The 18,569-nt window shown below is 33.6% G+C and overlaps 1 protein-coding gene across 6 annotated transcripts in view; it reads right to left on the bottom strand.

Moving 5' to 3' along the window:
• LOC132703039 (serine/threonine-protein phosphatase 6 regulatory ankyrin repeat subunit A) overlaps positions 1-18,569 on the bottom strand; it is a 74,983-nt gene that overhangs the window by 15,484 nt on the left and 40,930 nt on the right. For 4 of the 6 annotated variants that reach the window (XM_060672067.1, XM_060672069.1, XM_060672066.1 and 1 more), the window contains exons 15-18: positions 15,266-15,431; positions 14,967-15,204; positions 12,744-13,083; positions 8,792-9,470 (exon numbers count right to left, since the gene is read on the bottom strand). In XM_060672067.1, coding sequence (XP_060528050.1) covers positions 8,792-9,470; positions 12,744-13,083; positions 14,967-15,204; positions 15,266-15,431 — 1,423 coding nt within the window. Of the gene's footprint in view, positions 1-6,702; positions 6,820-8,791; positions 9,471-12,743; positions 13,084-14,966; positions 15,205-15,265; positions 15,432-18,569 lie in introns of all 6 variants that reach the window. The other 2 variants (XM_060672063.1, XM_060672064.1) reach the window with 1 other exon arrangement.

Genomic DNA, 18,569 nt, shown 5'->3' with positions numbered 1-18,569 from the left:
GGGCACTTTTTTTGTGACAAATTTGAATTTTGAAATTTGCACAAATTTAAAGGTTTTGTTGTCTGGTTGGCCATTTCAAGCAACCTCCTAATAAATTTTTTGAAATGTCCGATTTGGTGCTTTCTATGTCTAGTTTCTGAAATTATGGATGTTAGGTTTGGACAAAAGCGATGTACGGGTAGGTCTCTTTAGAAGTTAAGTGGTACCCAAAAAAATTGAAAAATTATTTGACTGCACGTCGTATACAAAGTAGAAGGCTCTGAATAGCAATAGTAGATTATTAACAACTAAATTAGAACAAAATGGGTTCAGATGTTCACAGTTATTTATTACTTTGTTTCGTCTTGATAGAGACTATGACAAATTAATTCAAAGTAGTTGTCATGAATAAGTTTTGATTCGAAAACACTTACATTTAATGAAAATTGTAAACAAATAATTTAACAGTCAAAAAATGTAAAATAAAAAAATCAAAACTGCAAATCTGGAAAGGTTATGAAAATCACTACAATTTGTTTTCTAGTTTTAACTCTTTAGCAATGCAGGTAAATTTTCTAAAATAAGCTTTTTATTCAAATTGTCTGCTGGATGAAATTTGTAAAAGAAATTGTTTTATTTGTTTTACCAGCCTACGTCTATAAATACGTGAAGAAATTTTGTAAATTTGTACCGAATGAACCGTTTATTATGGGAGTACAAATCACCTCAGAACCCGTACAAAATAAAGTATTATTAAAATATTAATTTTCTATTTGATTTGAATATTATATTTCTATTTGATAAAACATAAAATCATTTTTTGCACTTGACGCAAAGGCACGGTGTTGTCGAAACAACTGCCATAAAGTAATGAATAAATTCAATTTTATTAAGGAATAATTCTTTTTCGGCAGGAACCGGACTTAAATAAATCACAAAATGGAAGATATTTTGAACTTTCACCTTCCAAAGCTCCTAAAACGACATCAATGAGTAATGAATATCTGATCGATGTAAATTTGTCAACAAGAAATATATATATATATATATATATATATATATATATATATATATATATATATATATATATATATATATATATATATATATATATATATATATATATATATATATATATATATATATATATATATGATGACACTATATTCCGGGATATCATCCGTTCGCTCGTTGAACTCCGACTGGAATCCTGCAAATCCTGCATCCGACTGGAATCCTGCAGACGTTTCGCCAAAATCTCACTTGGCATCGAGTGTTCGAAGTGTTTTCGGAGCGCGAGCATTGAAGATGCCAAGTGAGATTTTGGCGAAACGTCTGCAGGATTCCAGTCGGATGCAGGATTTGCAGGATTCCAGTCGGATGCAGGATTCCAGTCGGAGTTCAACGAGCGAACGGATGATATCCCGGAATATAGTGTCATCACATTTTTCCATCCGTGAATCAATACGTGAGAATATATATATATATATATATATATATATATATATATATATATATATATATATATATATATATATATATATATATATATATATATATATATATATATAATGATGACACTATATTCCGGGATATCATCCGTTCGTTCGTTGAACTCCGACTGGAATCCTGCAAATCCTGCATCCGACTGGAATCCTGCAGACGTTTCGCCAAAATCTCACTTGGCATCTTCAATGCTCGCGCTCCGAAAACACTTCGAAGTGTTCGACGAGATGCAGGATTCCAGTCGGAGTTCAACGAGCGAACGGATGATATCCCGGAATATAGTGTCATCACATTTTTCCATCCGTGAATCAATACGTTTGAATATATATATATATATATATATATATATATATATATATATATATATATATATATATATATATATATATATATATATATATATATATATATATATACAAATAGACAAATATATCTCCATAAGTAATTTAGTAAGTAAGTTGTAAATTTTACCACAAAAAATTCAAGTAAAAACTAAAATTTTAAATGCGCTCAATTTTCAGTATACTGGATATCTTATAAGACCCACGACAGCTAACTTTAATATTTTAAATGCAATGCAATGTATATTGTGTATTAATTTGTATTTGCCATTGAGACTTCGGTATATTGTATCAATCACTGAAATGGTCATCACTATGATGTTATCAATATTTGCCTCGACAGATCTTAACATAAGGTTTTTCTAATTTAGATATTAACTTAGTCACACTTTGAATACATCGAAATATCGAACCTGAATGTATTAATGACATTTTTGTGCTCTTGGGAAAACTTAACAGAACCAATTTTGGAGAACAATATTTTCAATTTACTGTAGTACTAAGTAGTGAACTTTTTAACTTGGAACAATTTGGAAAATAGAATAAAATATAGTCAAATAAAACATTTTTCTGTGAATTCAACCTTTTTCCATATCTTTTTTTTTTGAAAGAATTCATGTCTTGAAGATATTGATTCAAAAATGAGAATGCAAATTTATACCCCCGAACACAAGGAATTGTTTCGGTACCAGACTATAACAGCGGGATGCTTTTCAGTCAAGCAAAATAGTTTTCGTCAAAAAATGTTAAAGCATGTCCATCTTAAATAAATAATCTGTTCAAACGACAAAGATAATATTATAGGGTGTTTCGCTTATTGTTTCAGGAGTGGCGTCAGTATAATTTTGGATAAAATTCTAATCCTTTGTTAATTTTGCTCTTGAACTAAGAAGTGGCAAATTATAAGATAAATTAGATACATGGTCTGCACGAATGTCTGACGAATCATTGTCTAATTAGGTGTGCCTCAAGGTTGAAGAAAAAACTTCAATTTTTCAACTAAAATTCAGCAAAAATTCTTTAAATTTGTTTAGTTTCTAAGAATATTTTATTAAAAATGGATAGATTACACGGACAAAAAACTAAACAAAACAATTTTAAACGAACAACAGAAAATTTTTAAAGTTTTAAAGTTAGGCAGTTATTATTATATTAAAAATCTCATTTTTATGCTATTTCTCTGAATGTTGCGAATAATAAATTATCTTCTTAATTGGTTTTAATTAGTTGCATTTACTATTAGTAATTTATTCACTTATTTTTTAAAGGAAAACGTTATATACAGGGTGTTTCAAAATAAATATTATTTAAAATAAAAAAAAATAGGCTGTGATATAAACGTTTTAAAAGCTAACTATTTAGTGGAGAAACAATGTTTTTTTAATCTTAAAAGCTATTACAATTACCACTTTGATCTTCATGTATTGCTTTCGAGATTTCTCTAGTAATGCGTCTAAGTTCAACTGAGTCTCCTTAATTTTTCTTTCTTTTATTAGCTGTAGAGTTTTTTCACCTAGTTTTTCTTCTGTCATGCCAGCCTTAACACAATACTGTTCTTGTGTAACTTTTAAGGCTTCTTTGATTTTATTATTCATAGTTTCAATATCCGATGGGAAAGGTTTTTATATTATAGATAGTTCGAATACATTACCAGTACCATTAATTTAATCAAAAATATTTAATTTTATTTGTTCAATAATAAGATTTTTAATTCAATAATAGTGAATTACACTAATGCAGATATGCATTTTAAGCATGGACTTGAAAATCAAGTTTCCTTGGAAGCTTGTGGTCTTTATAAAGTTTATTAATAAATTATTTTTAAAATCTAGATAGATAATTGACAAAGATTGGTACTGGTAACTGATAAATATTGGTACAAAATAGAACTGTTTTACAGAATCCAACTCAATTATTTTTCAATTTTTTTCCGACAGATTTACATTTTCTTTTTTTATTTGAAACTGTATATATTTTTTTAAATTTTGAAAATAATAAACTATCCTTTTAATTGGTTTTATTGAATATTAGTAATATCGCTTTTTTTTAACCGTTGTAAAGGCATGCGATATTTTTTTTACAATAAAATAAAGTAAAAATAAAAATGATTAATGGAGATTAGTGAAGGGGTATAAAACATTGATTTCCAAACTCACAGCAAGCCAAACCTTTCTATTATGTTTTCACAATGGAAAGTTACCATTTTTTTAAACTACTAATTAAGATAAACTTATAAAAAATTCTTAGGAATTTTTTATTTAAATTTTAAATGATAGTTTTCGATCACCTTGTATTTATTTGTTTTTTAAATAACAATACAGACCACTAAAATACAGTTTGTTTTATTTAAAATGAGTAAGTTCTTATTTGGTTTGCGAAAACACACCCTGTACATATAATAATATTTTAAACTACTCTTGTCCTAAGTTTTCCTAACATGCAACATGCTTTAAAATTTTTTGTAAATACTATATGTCGCGTCGTTGCTTCATTTGCAGAAACACTCTATACTTAGTCTAAATAATAGTGGGACATTTACAAACGAAGACAAAACGCGGTCGGACGTCCAAGAATAGCGAAGACAATGCAGACACATATTAACGCCAAATCCACACAGAAAAGACAATGTAAACAGACAAAAAACACAGGTTATAAAGGTCTATAGACGACAACACTTTCATGGCCAGCACAAACCGCTAAACACATTTTTCTAAGGCAACATTTAGTGGCCAAGAATAATTTATTCGCTTCCGAAGGTTACGTCGATGATACTTTAAATTCAAGCCCTTGTTCTGTTGTTATATCTACAGGGTGTTTTCAATAGCGACGACATTGTGAGTCAGTTTAAACGGGGGGCATTGAATATTTTTTAGCGGTGTTGTCAAATTTTGATTAGTTGCTCAGAGATATGGCGATTTGTGAAAAAGGCGGTAAATCAAATTCGATAGCTCTAATCTTATTGATTACATTTGACATCTTCTAATTTTTGGAGATTTTAGGACAAGCAGAGAATTTTGAGAAGTTTTGATGTTTTGGTTTTCAGAATTTTTGATATAAATAAGTATCACAATATAAAAATGATTATATTTAAATTATTTGATAAAATAACCAAAACTAAAATTCTCTGCTTGTCCGAAAACTTCCCAACATCTACGAACGGTAAAGGATAAAATTCCTCTAGAGACAGCAGGTGTGCAACACACTGTGCAGCTGTGGCATCGGGGAAATAGACTAAAGAACTAAAAGAATACCAGAGATGAGTGAGATTTCAACAAATACCTACATCAGCGGTTCTGAACATTGGTTGCATTCAGAGTGTTGGACACTTGAACTTATAAAGCCAACATGTTGTGGGGCGGACGCCATTTTTAGTAGCTAGTTTATTTTGTGCTAGGTAGTGGTAACGAAGCGATCGGTAATGGCAGAATTTGGTCTTGAAAGAGGTGAATTTGATCAAGGTGTATTGGATAGTGATGGCGAGTATGAAATTCCTGCATCATAAATACATTTTAATTTTTATTATTTATATTATTGTTAGTATTTATAAAATATACAAAAACAATTTTTTCAGTATGCACCGTGTAGGTTAAGTTTCAAGTTAAATGCTTATAACATGTTTTCATTTTAGAAGTACCAAGACTAGGGAGTCAAAGCGTGGAATGTTTTATCTACGAAGAAGGGTGACAAATATCGAGGAAGCTTGAGTACAAGAAATTAACCTCTTACGAAACACCATTGAAAGAAGCAAGAAAATCCAGGAGGAAAGAAATCAAATTTTGCACTTATTATGTGAGTTACAAAAACAAAAAGCGACAATTTAAAAGCATATTTGCTATTTGGTTCCTTTCCTCATTTCCACCCTCATCTGCAATATCTACTTCTCGGTGTAAACATAGCAAATATCTCGCTGCTCCGAAACGTGCTAGATGTGGTGGTAAATTTTAAAATAAACTTCTTATAATAAGTTTACAAACATAGGCCTCGAAAATATTCTAGGAATAAGTTCCCTTCATAGCTCCTTACACTTTTCGTAATACTTCTGATTTTTTGGTATTGGACACCTACCACCCTGACCAAATTGTGCTCTGTCATTTCGTTTGGTTTCGTTAGTAGGTACAAAGACGTTTCCACTTAATTAACACACAAACGGCAAATGACTTGACACGTTCCCAATCGCTACCGCCACGTATCGGGAGCACTTTGCTACGTCCGCTGAATGCGACCATTGTCACGACGCAACACATACTAACCAAATAATCAAACCCCCAAATAATGTAAACACGACAAAGGTTTCTTCCTGTCTGCCATGTTTGGCAAAACGTCAGCTAGGTAGAGTCAACAAACGACCGAGAAGATGTGTACAACTTCCACAGCCTGCAGAAATTTCTTTGAAAAATGGAGAAATTCTATTACGATAAATGCTTTAAATACTCAGACGGAACTAAGGCATTTGACAAGCTTAGGACAGATGTCTATGAATTGTATGAATCCTTGAAATTTGAAAGTAACTATGATTCAGGAGGTATATAAGAACTTGTCTTTCGTAAAATGAGAAATCGAAGGTCACAAATCTTCATTATCAAGATAATTCACCTTTCAATAACCAACCACAATTTGAGAACACCGTAAATAACTTGCTTCGACGCAGTTTAAGGCACCAGCTATATACCGGGTGAATTGAAATCGCCACCTCAAACCGTTTATACTTTACAGGGTGTTCTCACATTCTAGTGTGACTCGTTATGAGGGTTGATGACACCTTCGAATACTGGCAACACTGTAAGCGACTAGGAGAGGGAACTCCCCTAAATCTCTCAAATATTCTTGGCCTCAAATATCATATATATAAAGCCTCACACAAAACTGCGAGACTTACTCCCTTCGGGTGTATCAATTTCTAGAGGGGGGCGTTTTTTTCTTACTCCGGCCTTTCGCTCGTTCGCAGCGGAATGTGGCGTAATCCACTCTGTATCTTCGTTTAATGACGCAATTTCTAAATTTATTTTAAAAATACGACATGCACTTTTTTTAGCGTATCAAAAGTAGTAAAGACACTGCAAACAACACCGCATTGATGGTTTTCATTAACTTAAAGAAAAAATTCAATGAAAATTTGATAGATGAGTGGATACGTGATTTCACCAAGAAACGCAACTATGCGTCACACCACTTAGCTAGTAGTGATTATAACAGTCTAAATTACCTCCCTATTTGTTTTGCATAACGATAAAACAAAAAATTACAGAAATGTAAAGTCGACTATTGTGGTTGTCAATAACTGCAAAATCCCAGTCTGGATAGTGTTTCAGCGATTTGCTCTGTTCTTTCTCTTGACAATGATATTTTTCTGGAATCTTAGAGATATTTATATCACATCAAGTTTTATATCTGGAGATATCAGTAAATACAGCCATATAAAAAACTCAATAACAAAGCAGAATGTTTTGTAATTATGCTACAGAACTGAAATTGAAAAAAAAAACAATAATTTTAACAATTGCTCATTATAAGTAAAAACCTTATTTTTGAACCAAAATATTTATATATAGGTTATTATCGCACTTCATTTTGAGACGATTTTGAAAGCATACTAATTTTTCATATTTTAGTAGAATATAATTTTTTAATTATTGACCTATAGGATGGCACAAAATATATTTTAGCAACGTTAATCATTAAAAATAATTTGCACATAGCGTATTCTGTATATTTTGACAAAACTGATAAAGGATTGTGTTGGATCACCTAAATTATTACTAAAACTGGTCATAGGTAAAGACAAGCACTTTTTAAAAAATTGTCCGAAAGCTATTTTATTTTTTATTAGAAAAGTGAGTTCTTTGAAATTAGTTTAGTTTGCCAATTGAACCAACGAATCTAAACGGCCCATAGGGATAAGGAAAACTTACGAAAATTCTTTCTTCCCTCTCCTACCAGTGATATTTTTCCGGAATCTTGGTAAGACACTTTTATTACATCAATTTGTAAATCCGTAATACATAAGAATCCGCAAATTATTAGTTAAATCTGTTATATCCGTACAAACAAAGAAAAGTTTCGATTTAACGAAATTACTAAACCTTCAAAACATCCGAGTGAGTGATTAATAAGAAATTAAACAGACGCTTTTTGACTTATAAAAATAACATTCAAATCTTTGTCTTGAATCTTAAAACACCCTGTTCACAGCAGTAAAAACTAGTATTCATACTTATTTATAAAAAACACCATTTTGCAAATTAGAAAAAAATGGAGTAACCATTTGATGAATCTTATTAAAAAACATTTTGAATATTTTTTCCAATACAACGCGCCAGGCGGAGTTTGAAAAAAACGTATGATCATTTATCTATTATTTATAGAAAGGAAAATCAAGGACAAAACTTTTTTTCTTGAAATTCTTGCCATTGGTTAGCGCAAACTCAAAAAATATTTGAGAAAATAAAAAACAAATGCAACCTGATTTCTTGGTAAAAGCACGTTTTTGTGGTTAACCTCTTTTTGAGGGAAACGAAAATAATTATGTACAGGGTGATACCAGATGTAGATATCTCTTATCTTTTTTTACAGCTTTAAACACGTTTGTTTGCTTTTTTAAATATTTAGAGTCTTGATACTACTTCCGGTTGAACGTTATAATGTTGAATAGAAATTCTCAAATCTGTGGAGATATTCAAAATCCATGCGAGTTGAGTACTAACATTTCAAAACTTTATAGCTTACTTCTTCTAAAAAGTCTTATTTTCTTACATTATTTGGAGAGAATCTCGTGTTTAAAATTTTAAGCTTGATATAACTTTAATGCGAGGTGAAGTGAAATTGGGTTCGGCGCGCTCCTCAGTATATTAAATCGATCAAATTAACATGTTTGAAGCGGTAGAAAAAGAATAGGCGAGATAACTACAGCTTACATGACCCAGAACGCCCTACTTACTACGGGAAAAATCTCTCTAGAAAGGACTTACCATCAACAAACAAAACTTGCTTCGATTTGCTCCTCGGTGGGTTATTTTCAAACGGCTGGTTCAATGCCACGAACATCATCGAGAACCCGAACACGAATATCGCCAACACGGCGAGGAACCTCGCTAGGTCTTTCATCAAGTTTCCGATGATAATGGCCCACGGACCGAACAAATGGTGAAACGACAGAAAGTCCAGTATCTGCACGCACGCTAATAGAAAACTCAAAGCAAACAATTGGTTCCGGCAGTACATCAACGTCGGCCAATATGGCTGCGCAACTATTCTGGCGAATCCGAGCATGTGAACCCCAACGCCAAATATGCTAAACAAAAGTACCGAAATTTTGATCCAACCCAATCCCGACTTGTCGCTGGGATTCGTGAGTTCGAATAGCAAAAGACCACTCAGCCATATCAGCAAAATCCACTCGTACCACTGGGGGAACATGCTAGTTCTGTATATGCTTGGGTTGGGGGGTGTGATACCGACAAATAATAGTAAAATCATAAGGTAGATATGCGAAGTTAGATACGACATAAACTTTATAATAGGCACTTTGTAGTATTTGTGTCCTAATGGCAGGGTGAACGCGATCCACACTGGGGGACAAATGATAAACAGAACGAAAAGGAGTAAGATCCGCCAGGCCGTCCAGTTGAGGGCTCCCCTCCAAAGTTCCTGAAACCAAAGGGTCAGTGTTGAAAAGGAAGAGTTTAATTATATTGGGGTTTTTAAATCTATTTCATCAACGAATAATTAATCGTTCTTTTTATCTAGCGCAGGCAGTGTCACCCGGGTTTGGGTTTATTGTAACAGAATAAAAGTTAGTCATCATCATTGCTGGATGTAGGCCTCCCCACTGTCTCCTGTCATGAGCGCTCTACATCCAATTGACACCATGACCAGCCCAGTGCCGCTATAGCTTAGCGATCTATGATATGACGTCGGCGATACCGAATTTAGAGTCGCGTGGGGTGATTTTTTCCGGGATTCTAATAGGGAGCAAGTTTTATTAGCAGAATTAAGGTTGCGTTAACTTAACATCTTTTTTAAGGTGACTATAGGATCCGTCTGTAAGAATATCATGAATATTTTTTTGTTAGTCAATTGTGTTCATCAGTATCTGTTTTCAAAGTTAGCATATCGGGATTATATTTTAGAGTTTTAGAGTTATGCGCTCAGGCTTTGGAATATTAGATTTCGGAAGTTTGGATATTTTATGAATTTTTGCAGGTTCATTATCAAATATTATTAATCAATTGTTCTAACAAAGAAAAATCTGAGAAACAATAGAAATCTCTAAACAACCAATCTTAAACGTGACTTAGGTTCCAATGTGGGAATCGGTAATCCGAGACAATCATGTCCCTCCTGTACATCCGCCCCCTTCAAGCCAGGTGCAGAGTAAAATGCAAACCTGTTAAGCTCCGATAAAGCAATACGTCAGCAACTTCGTTTTACCAACAACTGACATAAAAGGAATCAATTAATACTGAACTGATTTTCACTAGTTTGTTTGATCTTACTTCTCACAACAGCTTGATCAAATAGCTCAAATCTTTTCGTATATGCCCTTATAAGTTCTATAGGATTTAGTTCATAATAGTATGACGGTGTAGACAACACAGTTATAATATGTTGAATTATCTTAAAACTCAACATTTCTTATGGTTGATCCAACCAACTTTGTCTCCAAGATTAAGATGGAAGCCCATTTATTTAAACTTAGTCTAATATATTTTAAGAAAAATCTCGTATAAATAATACCGGTCCCGACTTGATACGTTGATCATTTTTCAACATAAGGGGTTTTTTCCTTTATTCCCACATTCCGGACCATTGTGCGCAATCTTCTTCTTCTTCTTTTTCTTCTTGTCAATATTTTGGCTTTGCAACTAGGCAGTCTGCCAGCTCATTAGGGGAGTCCTCAGCTTGACGAGCAGAGTTCCTGGGAACTCCTATCTACTTTTACCCTTAGATGTTTTATATTATTTACTTTGCTCAATAAAGAGTAAATTACTCGGTAAGGGAGGTATCTGTTAGTAATACAAACATATGGGGGGAAGAGGGCATAGAGGTTGGATTTGTTGGAGATAATGGATTCTGAAAATATTAATGATAGATATAACGTTACAGTTTAATTTTATTAAAGTTTAAAAAGGAAATTATGATATCTGTAATCTTTTTATAAAAGAATTTATAAAAGAATTGTAGATATCAAGATCGGGTATCTCATTTATAGGGCAACTGATTAATGAGATTAGTTCCGTTCTGTTTGAATTGATACTTCTTAGGTTCCACTGAAGTATTTTTTTTTGAATTGAATTTTATTTAGTTATATTAAAATTTAATTAAAACAAGGGTCGTCAAGATCCGTATAATTACTTAGGTTCATATAGTTAAGGATAAAGTTTTTAATTTCATGCTGTTTTTCTTCTGGTAAATTTAGGACTAGTTCCTTAATAGATCTATAAGTAGCGTTATCATCATATCGTTTTAAATTAGATGTACTGGTCGAGGGTAAGTTCAGAGGGGTGTCTTGATGTCTTTACTTGAGGCATTAATTTCTTTGGTAGTTCTGGAATGTTGATTGTAGATTGGGTCGTCAAATATAGGGGAATTTGTAGCGTGTGTTCTTTCCGGTCTAGAATTAGGAAAGTAAATATTGTCGTCATGGGACTGTCTGTCATAGCTTTTGTGGATCAGTCTTTTTTTGTTGGGTTCCCCTGAGACCGTTTGTTGGTAGGTTCTCTTAGTTTTGTTGGTGAAGTCTGCTAGCCGTCTTTGGGAAGGGGATATAGTGTTCCTGTATGGGTAATTCTCATTCTTGTTAACCGTATTATTTCTTAAAGAAGGGAATTCGTTTGGTTGGTATGAAAATACTTCATTATTATTATTGTAGGTTTTAGCGCATAGTTTGTTGGCATCATAGAAGGTTAAGTTTTCGTACGTCATAATCCGTTTAATGTTTTGATGTCGTTTGAATTCGGGGCAGCTTTTCAAAGTAGTTCTGTGTTCATTTCTGCAAAAATGACATTTCTGGGTACACGAGTATTGAGTGGGGAAGTCTGAGCTGTCGGTTTCTTGATGTGGATTGTCTGCGCAATTAAAACATTTTTCCCTTCCTTTGCAATTTGTTATCTTGTTATCTACAATTATTTTACGATTAAGTCTTTTGGCTTGAATTATCTTTGCTGAAGATTTGCATATATTTTCAAAATTTTTTTCGATATCTTCATCTATATCTACGTTCCTTACAACACCTTTACTTGTGACAAAATTAAATGGAATGAAGACCTTAAAACCTTTGTCTAAAATATGTTGGTTTTTTAGGAGATTGTTGGCTGCTTCATATCTAAAAAACTCTATCGCTATACGGTTTTTACCTTTGGTGTGAATTTTTTTAAAGTCCTTGAGATGAAGGTTAAAAATTTCTCTTGCTATTTTAAGATTGTTAAATCTACCTATATTACGATCAGATTTCTCCGCGGATTCAATATAGACTATCTTCGTTTTCATACAAAATAATTTCCTTTTCAACTAGTTCATTAATTTGAGAGCCATCTCCTATAATTATTTTAATTTGTTGGGGGGTGATATCCTCACCAAAGACGTCCATTTGGACAATTCTCTTTAATGGATTGTAATTTGTATGCTGATTAGTTAGTTAATATAACTCACCCGTAAAATAGGAACACGTGTTAGTGGGAGAGAGAGAATTAAGAGCACTAACCTCTCTATCTGAACACCGAACCTGAACTGGTTGTGCGCAATCCATGTCGTTTTCTTGCATTCAACATACAAAAACCGTTTAAACCGTGAAATAATTATAACTCTGCGATTATTCAAACAAAATTTTATCCTTGAACAATTCGGCATAAATAAAATAAAGCAATTATTGGAGTAAGACTAACCCAAATGAAATTTAGGATAACTATGAATTGTAATTACCTGGAGATATCGCTGCACCACCGTATGAGCTATGACTTCCTTTTGCTCGTTCTCGATGAGGACGTCGAGAAATTCCACGCTTCTTCTATCGGTGGCGGTTAGTATTTTCCCCGCAGAGTCCGCCCCCGCAGCCAAAGCGAGAAGCTCGGTGGCCATAGCCTCGCAAAATTTGCCCGCCGCAATCAAATCCTTCGCCCTCTCTTTCTCTTTGTTCGACAGCACAATCAAAATATTTGACAGTTTGGCAGCCGTGTCGACCGGAGCCGGCGATACCAACACGAATTCCTCTATCGGCCGGTTGTTGTGATTTTTCGAACAAACCATTAAATTGTAGACAAACCTAAAAGTGTACTGGGTATTTTCTTATGCTGGGGTGTCTCGCAATTAGTGGGCCAAACTATAAACTATGTCTAAAATAAGGCCTAGTTTTCTATATAAAAATATACGCCTCCTAACATACGTTTGAATTAAAATGAAAAAATTAAAATTATTAAAAAAAATTTTAATAAGGGCGTAACTTTTCAGAGATAGTGACTACAAAAACTGCAATCACTTTTTCAAGGGTTGGAAATTTTACCTACCAATGGATAGGTCGATCTGGTCCAGTAAATTGGCCAGCTCCCTCGACTAACTTAACTTACTGGAATATTATCTGTGATGTAATAATAGGTATCTGTACATCTGAAAATATTCGAATAAGATCGCGGTTATGTATTTAAAGTAATGGAAATTTATTTGCGAACTTAATGTAAATTAGTGATTTTTCGTTGTTAGCCATTCAATCCGAAATTATGAACTAATCTTACTGGTTAATGTCATTTTATTTTCCAAAAAAATGTACGGCTAGTGAGTCGTTAAATGAAAATTAACAAATAACAAAAAAGATAAATAAGATGGGCATGCTAAATAACGTATTTTTGAAATCCATTTTCCCGTTTATCCTTAAATCCATAGTAGCGATATCTCGTAACTCGTAACAGAACACAACTTTTCTGAGTTAATAAGAAAAACGTTTAAAAAACAGACAATTTATTGCATTGAACTGATGAAAATCCATTTATCAAAATAAATAAGAACTAAAAGTTTTCTGATTTGATAAAGACACGGTGTTGTCGAAGCAATTTTCATGTAAAAATATATAATTTCGTGGAAATCTGAACTTTTAATTCTTATTTATTTTGATAAATTTATTGCAGTTTTTGTTACATCTACTACTCAAAAGTTACGCCCCTGGCAAAAATTTTACACTTATAATTATAGATTCAGATTCAGCATGCCAAAATGACTAAAACCCTAAAATTTCAGAATTTTCTCCCCACCCATTTCGGAAATATTAATAAAAATCCATTTATTGTTAGGGGAAAGCATGGCTTCGCGACACTCTGCGTGTGTATTTCGATTTTCCTGAACAAGTGACACCTTTCTTAATTTAAACAGAAACACCCTGGATATTATGGCATTTTTGAATTACCTGACATATTTTGTATATAATCACCTATACCGAAATTTTAACTATTAAATAGTAAATAACTCATTAACACCCGTGTTGGGGCTGGTCAATTGACCGTCAATTTACTATTTTTTAATTGACTAGTCAAATTCGATCAAAATGTTTTAAATAATATCTTGCAATTATAGAGTGTTATCTATTTACCATTCTGCTATAATAATATGTATTTTATAATAAATTATTATGCTTCTGTTATATCGAATTTGCCTCTAACACTCTCAAGGGTATAGCCGAATAGGATACTTGGCGATTCGGGGAGTCCCAATAAAAATATCAACTCCATTTAGTTCTCAGAACGACGCAACGGCGACGTAACGCACTAAATATAAATAAATAAGTATACATTTCATTGTATTTTCAAAAAAAATTCGGTCAATTGACTGATCAATTGACACAAAAAAAAATTGACAGTTCAATTACACAACGCTAGTTGAAACTGTGTTATTCAATTATTGAAATAAATAAATCTAAACAATATCTTCTCATACTCATACAAATGACGAAAATGTTACTTATTTTTATACATATATTGCGTTAACGGTCCATTTTGCGCTAAAGTTTTCCCACACTCTAATCACGTTGGCAGCACAGCGGCAGCAATTTGTCTATCCTCCGTGAATCACCATTTTTACAGCTTCCCCCATGGATGGTGGGTATAAATGTGTTTCCCTATCTTCCGCACCAGTTTCATATTACCTGTTATTAATACAAACCTTCTATCTTCCATTAGAGTGTAGGTGTCGTGTTCCTTAGTCATAAGGTATTCGAGTACTCCATAATGTCCTTCCGACGCGGCAAACCAAATGGGAACCGCTCCCAGGTTAGTTTCCGATTTAGGAGAGGCCCCCGATTCGACCAGTAATTTTACCACTTCGAAACATCCCGCTCTTGACGCGCAGTGCAGCGGTGTCCAGCCGTTTTTGTCGGGGGCGTTGATTTCCGCGCCCTGACCTGCAAAATAACGACGTCCTCACTCTCAGTACTCGTGTAAACTTAAGAGACACTCGCTTACCCAACAGCACTTCGACCATTTGGTAGTGGCCGTGCGTCGCTGCTATATGAAGACCCGTTTTACCATGCTTGTCTTTGCTTTCCAAGAGCTCGGCCGATCTACTTAGCAAAAGACCGACGACTGTCACGTGCCCTCCATAACACGCCAAGTGGATAGGATTGTACCCCTGCAGGAGTTATTTGCATATTTTCAACTATTGAATACGACAAGCAGCAACGGCAGATGAAGGCTGCACAGCTTTTCAATAGGTTAACACAACAAACTAGCGTAATAAGTTTGCATAGCAATTTAAATTTTTTTCGGGTGGTAGTTTTTAAAAAATTTTGTACCGTTTTACCAGTTTTGCCTTTTTTTAACAGTACCAGTTTCAGTTAAGCTCTGAAGAAGCCAACAGGATGATTGGAGGAACGTCAACGTTCTAAAAAGCAATATCCACATACTTAACTCCTTTTCCTAGAACATTTTTAAAGAAAAAGGTGCGGTAAAGAAGCTACATCTAAACTGAAACCTTTTTAATTGACGAACTGTCATCTTGGATGTTCAACGCCACTAGATCTTATTAGTTAAAAACGACATTTAATTGAATCTCCTATTACAACTTTTTTTCAAAAATACGCTTACTCCTTATACTTAATAAACTCTACTACCATTTTCGTAATGAATACCTTAGATATACAAGGGTCACTTGAAGAGTTTCCGAGTTCACCCTGAAGATGGCGGCAGTAGTTATTAAAAGTTAGTGGCCGTAGTTGTGCACTTCTTGATAAATACCTACCGAACTTTCAGCCATTTTGGTTTTTAGTTGAGAGTAGTTTGAGTGTTTTCGTGAAAATGGTATAGAGCTGTTATAAAATTTTTGTTTTTGAAAGGCAATACACATACCGAAATTATAGTTGAGTTGGATTCTGTGCATGGGGACTCTGCACTGTCATTTACAACAGTGAAATTTTGAGCAGCTGAATTTAAACGTGACCGTAAGAGCTTAGGAGATGATGAACGTTCAGGAGGTACAAAAACTGTTTACTATCGATGAAAATTTTGCTAAAGTTTATCAAATGATGTTAAACGACCATTGAATTAAACTGAGAGAAATAGCCGAGTTTATTAAAATATCCAAAGAAAGTGCTTGTTACAATTTAAATAAAGATTTAGGCATGAGAAAGCTGTCCGCGCGTTGGGTGCCCGTTTACTCACGTTAAACCAAAAACGTTTTCGAATGAACGATTCCAACACTCCGTTAGCGCAGTTTAGGTGCAATAAATCCGAGTTTTGAAGCCGAATAATTACTGTAGATAAAACTTGGATACACCATTATACGACCGAATCAAAAAAACGCTGTCTGTAAACATATTAGCTAGGTTACTGTCCACAACGTCGCGTCGTCACTAAATTGACTTACTGAAGAAAATCAAAACATTTCATTGGAGGGAATAAAGAATACAGTTTTTAATGTAACGGGTCAAGAGCTTCTGCCAGTAAGGTGTTTAGAACAAACAAATTTTATCCGTATAAGCCAACATTTGTGCACAAGTTCAAACCATGAGATATGGAATCGTGTTTCGTGTACTGTGCTCGGCTTCAACGAGAAGGTTACATTTTGTTTTCCAGGAGAATTTTATTAAGTGACGAGGTAACATTCGGTATGTTCCCAGAATTACCGTTGATGGAGCGACATGGACCCCAATTTCCTAATCCTATGCTGTGACGAAGCGTATTTCAAAACAAATATTTGCTGCTTTATTTTAAATAATTTCATATTTCTTCCGCAAAAATATTATTATTGAGATTTACTTAAACTTCCCAAGAAACAAAACGACGCTACACGTAGGTTAACAAGAGAGGCCCATATTACAGACGTAAGAGTGGCGTTCAAGAGTAGGCAGAGGCAGGCAGAAACTTGCTCAAAATGGGAATAGAAAAGAAAATCATGTATTGACTTGTTACCTTTATTCCAAGGCTTAGAGATAGGTAGATAGGTATTTTTGAAAAGAGAGTTTCCTAAAATCCTAAAAAATTATGTAAAATTTGTTAATAAAATACATCTTCATAGGTATAGCTTAAGTTATCCTGCGAATTCATGTTTTGGCGGTAAAATTTAGTTCACACTAAAAATCATATCGGCAGTACAGTAAAGAAACTGTATTTCTGTTGCACATCACTATATATTTACAAGTTGTATCCATGGGTATATCTCATGTAATCTCAATCTGCAGAAAGACCGTCATCCAACCCTTTTGCGAACCTTCTTGGATTTTTTGGCATTCGATATGAAACGATATAAACAATTTGATAATGAATTGTTTATATTGTTTGTCTTAGAGCAATTAACTGGGATCTTTAATACTCTTTTGATGATATAAACGTACAAGTTGACTTTTTTACGAAAAATATGAATTATTTATTTGATATTCACGCTCCTTCAAAAACAGTTAGAATTAAGAGACCCTCAGCCCCTTGGCTTACTTACTTACTTAATAAAACTTAAAAATAGCTCACGTTTAAGATACAAACGACTTAAGTCAGATATTGCTTTAAACGAGTATAGAGAATTACGAGAAAAGGTCATATTTGCAATTAAGGCTGATTATAAAAAATTTTGGCGTACTTTGAGGAGACTTTAAGCACACAGAAATCTTACTTTAACGTTTGAAAACAATTTAGGCCAACCTAATAGTTTTAATGTTGCTTTTGCTTCTTTTGGAGCTATTGGTGGCATTGATCCGGGGTTTGTGTCTGAAAATTATAGTAATAAACAATTTGGTCCTAATTCATTCCGTTTTGCTAAAGTTTACCCTGAGGAAGTTAATAAAACTTTGATTAGTATTAAAATTAACGCCTCTTGCTCGGACAATATTGGTATAAAAATAATTCTTTTGTGTGTGTGTGTGTTTTATCCCATGTAGCTTATTGCAGTATTGTCTATTGGCCAGCTATACTTAATCGAGATAAGGAGAGACTCCAACGATTTCAGAATGCTTGTATTCGTTTTGGTTACAATCTCAGAAAGTATGACCATATTTCACAGTGCCTCTCTGATTCGGGATTTCAGTTAGCCACTTTTGTTTTTTTACTAAATTCTACCCTATCGTACTTCTTAGATAAACTTTGTAGAGAAAATTATATTCACAATCGAGACACCCGCCACTGTTTAAGATATCGCCTTCCTAGACACACGTCGGTAACTTTCCAGAGATCTTTTAGCTATAAAGTCCTTCAAAAAAGCGTTATTATTGTTTATTAGGCCCGCCAGTATATAGCAAGAGCGTATAAGTTTATGATGTGCCTCTATTTCTTGTATTTACGA

Source organism: Cylas formicarius, unplaced genomic scaffold (assembly GCF_029955315.1).
Source record: "Cylas formicarius isolate icCylForm1 unplaced genomic scaffold, icCylForm1.1 PGA_scaffold_6__28_contigs__length_40554024, whole genome shotgun sequence".
NCBI classification, from domain to species: Eukaryota; Metazoa; Arthropoda; class Insecta; order Coleoptera; family Brentidae; genus Cylas; species Cylas formicarius.
This window is presented reverse-complemented; position numbering and strand designations above follow the sequence as displayed.